The 4,494-nt window shown below is 51.9% G+C and overlaps 1 protein-coding gene across 1 annotated transcript in view; it reads left to right on the top strand.

Annotated features, from left to right (window-relative positions):
• Window positions 1-430: 430 nt before the first annotated feature.
• The window catches only part of MERTK (MER proto-oncogene, tyrosine kinase), a gene marked incomplete at both ends in the record, with an annotated part of 10,330 nt that continues 6,266 nt past the window's right edge, over window positions 431-4,494 (top strand). Inside the window, 3 exon segments of the mRNA XM_010155459.1 lie at window positions 431-546; window positions 2,114-2,297; window positions 2,592-2,743. Of these exon segments, the coding sequence (XP_010153761.1) occupies window positions 431-546; window positions 2,114-2,297; window positions 2,592-2,743 (452 nt within the window).

Here is a 4,494-nt window from a genome sequence, read left to right on the forward strand (position 1 = left end):
CCCCACCCCCCCCAGCAGGTTTCAGAAGGGCTGTATCACTCTTTTCCTTCCTTCACAACCAGGGCGGTACACGCAATTTTCCATAGGAAATGGTGGAAATTCTCAACATTTCTGACCAGAGCCACTCCGGCAGCACAGGGAAGGTGTTCCCCAAAATATGTCATTGCCTCTAAGCAACCCAGATTGCTGATGCAGCTCACAAATATAGAACATGGTTAAAATGGTCCTGCCAATGACTTTTTCCTCCTTCCCTGTCCAGTGGTCCAACATATCTGTGGTACACAGATAGAGGATGCTGCCGCGGCTCTAGCTAGGACGGCACCTGGGGTTCACACAGTTGCACCCAGCCGTGGGATCTGCCAGGGGGAAGCCAGTCGTGACACGTTTGTGCTTAGACTTGCAAATGACTGCCCTTGGCTTTTCCCTGCAGGAATACCATCTGCTCCCACCAGCGTGCGTGTCCTCAACAGGACAGCCCACAGGATCGTGATATCCTGGGTGCCGGGCTTTGATGCATTCTCTGCCTTGGAGAGCTGCAGCATCCAGGTAAGTATCCAAAACCCCCTTTTCCCATGCAGCCTCCCCTCACACAGATACTCCGAGGCAGGTGGAAATCTGTGTCGTTTGCCCTGAACCGCGTGGATCCGACCAGACTGATGGTTTGGGCAAACTGTGTTGGACTTTCCCAGCGGCTTTGAAAGGGGAAGCTGGCACACTGTCCTGGCTGTGCCCTGCAATCCAGGTGGTTGGAAATTTGGGGTAGATGCTGAGGAGTCCAAGTTGAACAGTGAGCTCTACAAGTCAGGAAATGCCACCTCCATGGATACAGCCCTGCAGGTAGTTCCCACCTTCTCCATCTGTTTGGCGTTGCTGGGTTTCACAGTTCAATGTGCTTTCTTCTGGATGTGGTTTTTATCCTGGCTAATCTATCCTCCAGCTGAGGTAATGTGTGGAGATCTTGGAAGCCAGGTAAAAGTGAAAGGAGTGACAGGGAGAAAAGGTACCGGAGCTAATATTAGCACCGTGTCCGCTGCTGCCTTCCAGCTGGAGCTCAGGAAGTGGGGTGGAGAGCCAAGGAATTTCCTATGACTTCACATTCACGGTCCGTCAGTAGGAAATAGCCTTTCAAATTGGAAAACAAGACAGGACTTTTGGCAAAAACACAGCTGTGACTAAGCCTTTTTTGCTCCTGTCCCCTTTGATAATCCCCTCACTGGGGGAGCGTGGCCCACCAACCAAGTGACTCATTTCTGAGGCCGCTGGTGCTTCAAAGGGAAGCTGCTGCTGTCCCACCTGCCAAGTTCAAACTCTTTTAGTGTGCTAGAAGCCTCATTTTTTGGTAAAATACATGAATCTGATGGACTCTGTCCAGAAGAGAAGTTGAGGATTGAGATTGCTGAGCTGGGCTCCATGCTCAGGAGAACAGCTGGTCCTGGTAGTGCCTTTGGGAGCAGCTTGCACATCCCTCTGGTCACTGGCCACCTCCCTCAAAGCATCCAGCAACACGTCGGGGCTCTTCCCAGCTTTCATTTTGGCCGGTGTCGATGCTGAGACCATTCTGTGCACCCCGGGATACCCAGGGGGTATGATTGTTGCTCAAGCAGCAGGGCAGCTCTCCTGCTACCCCCAAAACCGTGCTTGGAGGCTTTGGAGAGGACCGTATGACTTTCTGCCTGTGGCTCATGCTGAAACATGTCCTGTGGGTTGTCTTACACATTAACTGTCTGGCTTGCGCTGGCATCCCTTGTTGCACAGAAAAGGACTTTCCTTTGCTTGTTTTGGGCCCACTGATGTTATTGGGTGCTCCTTTTGCTCTGTGCCACATGGAAGCATCTCCCTGTCCTCTTTCCCGCAGTGACGGAGATGTCGTACATTTCTGCTGTGTCCCCACTGCAGCTCTTTGCATCCCCTCGCCCTGGGCCCTGCAAAGGGTCTGCTGTCAGCTTTTCCCTCAGTGGGGATGAGCCAGCATGCAGGAATGGGGTTTGGATAATGGGGGAGGGAAGGGAGGCAGGGCTCTGTGCCCTGTTTACAGATGTAAAATTCCTGCGGCAGGTCTCCCTGCAGGTTGTTGCTGACTAATGCCTGTTTGTGGACTGATTTTTCCATTAAGGTGGAGGAAGCTGTTCCACGAAGCAATGTCTCACTTCTGCTCTTCAACACGTCGGTGCCTCCCCACGTGTATCACATCCAGCAGCTGGGGCCCATGGAGGACTATAACATCCGTGTTTCCTGCAGGAATGAAGTTGGCTGGTCGGCATTTAGCCCCTGGATAACCGCCAGCACTACTGAGGGAGGTAGGAAATGAGTAGGGGATACTGAGAAGGGTTTCCTCTCCTCGGTCGTGCAGCTGTACTTTGGACAGGATTCTCTGGATGTGGTGCTGGTCCAGAGTCCTGGTTCTTCACGGGGTGGGACATCTCAACTCTGTTGCTTGGGGAAAGGAAATTTATCCCAGGATGGTCACCTGCTGGGAATATTAAAGGCTGTAGGAATTCTGGTCAAGCTACAGCTCATTTTCCATCATCCTGCCACATCCCTGTAACCATCCACCCACCTCTCCTCGCCTTCTTTCTCTTGGATTCCTGCAGCTCCGACCACCCCGCCACTGAATGTCACGGTGTACTTCAACGCATCCAGCTCCTCCCTGGAGATCCGATGGGTGAAGCCACCTCTGGGGAGGATCCACGGAGACCTGCAGGGCTATCGCCTCTGGTACAGCTGGCAGAAGTCCAAGGAGTTGGTAAGTCACTGGGGAAATGGGGGAGAATGGCTAAAGCCTAGAAGAAAACCTCAGCAGGCGTCAAGCAGGGGTGTTTGGTTTGGTCTCGGTGCTTCCATATCTTCTTTCTGAGCTTATTTTCTGCCGTCTTGTGCTTTCATCCAGCCTTTTCTAATCAAAATTCTCTCGCTGTTTATGTAACTCGTGGCAAGGCCCTAAGCCATTAATATTGGGAAGAAGCCGTTCAGCTTGGAGGAGACAAGGCGTTTGCTACCGCGGCTCCTATTCTCCAAGGCAGAAGCTCTTCCCGGTGTTGACAATCCTCACTGCGGCCTTTGGAGCAGCAGCCGAGGTTTGGCAGCATCTCTTGGCACTTCCAGCAGCGGAGTCAACTGTAAGGTGTTTGGGAGAACTCGTTCCCTGTGTTTTGAGCCGGTCCTTACTCAGATGGGATTTATTCCCTGCCTCTGCAAACCCACGGCACAGAGTTTCACAGCTCGAGGAACATTTTGGGGCCAGGGGCTTCTCTGTGAGCATTCTGGCAGAACCTTAGTTGCCTTCCCCAGAATTTGGGAAGTAGCCTTCAGGAATTTGCTAGGGTCAGGTCTGACCTCTTGGGCAGGGCTCGTTTTGCGCTACTGAGCCCATCCAGGCTCTGCCAGCAGACGGGAGCCTCTGGATTATTACGCAGATGTGTCCAGCTGTGGTTTGGTCTTCCTCTGTCCCAGGCTGAAAGCAGAGAGAGGCACTGAGGGCCTGAACCCGATGTGGAACAAGTGACTCACCCCCTATTTTTTGTAGAATGCTGCATTTTCTGTTCTCCTTTTGCGCCTCTGAAAAAGAGCGTGTTTAGGTCCGGACTGAATGAAGTCAGGGGAACAATGTTATGGTCTTGTGACTAGAATGGAAAAAAAAAAGTGCTGACACATTTGTCGCCTCTCAAGCAGAAAGCAAAGAACAGGACTTGCCCTCTAAGCCCTGGGACATTGTTGTTTTTTGTGAATTTCCTCAGTCAAATGCTTATGGGGAAAAATTTCTGCTTGGGTTCCTGGTCAATAATTGTTCTCCTTAAAGCTGGGTTTCGGGAGGCTCAAAAACCCCATCTAGTGGGGTGTAAGTTTGGGAGGGAGGTAGCTCTGCAAAGGACCGTGGCATTTTGCAGGCTGAAGGAAGCAGTTGTGTTTAGTACCGATTTGTTTTGTGAGCCTCCAGGGCTGTCACGGAATTAAGAGGCGCGGGAATGGCTCGAGCCTGTGCCGGAACCCTTCCACAGAGCACTGTGGGCCGGTGCTCTGCCCAGTTCTGCCAGGCACCCCCAAGGGTCTCCTGAGCCGATGGACAGACAGGCTGAAGCACGGGAGCAACATAATAAAGCCTCTGAGTTTTGGCCCTGGACAATTTAAATATGAAATTTAAGGATCCCAGTGCAACAGAGGGAGAGAATATCCTGTATTTCTGGGTCAGCAGGGCCACCTGCAGGCCTCTTCTCCACAGCCAGTCTAAAAACTGTAAGACTTAAAAAAAGTCGGTTTGTTTTATTCTTAAACCAGCAGTTCTTGTTCAAGCCAAGGCTGCTGGAGATGGGACATGAATAAATCCCTCAACTACTGCAAGATTCATAAAATCTCATTAACTCCATCAGTTCCACGCTGCTGGAATGGCCGTCTGCTCCGCTGGTGTCTGTGGGCTGACGGGCATCGGTTGGGCTCTGTCCTCAGATGACACAGCAGAGCAGCGTGCGAGGATCCTGGCACATTTTCAGTCAGGAGGTA

This window comes from Eurypyga helias, unplaced genomic scaffold, assembly GCF_000690775.1.
Source record: "Eurypyga helias isolate BGI_N326 unplaced genomic scaffold, ASM69077v1 scaffold35737, whole genome shotgun sequence".
Classification (NCBI taxonomy): Eukaryota; Metazoa; Chordata; class Aves; order Eurypygiformes; family Eurypygidae; genus Eurypyga; species Eurypyga helias.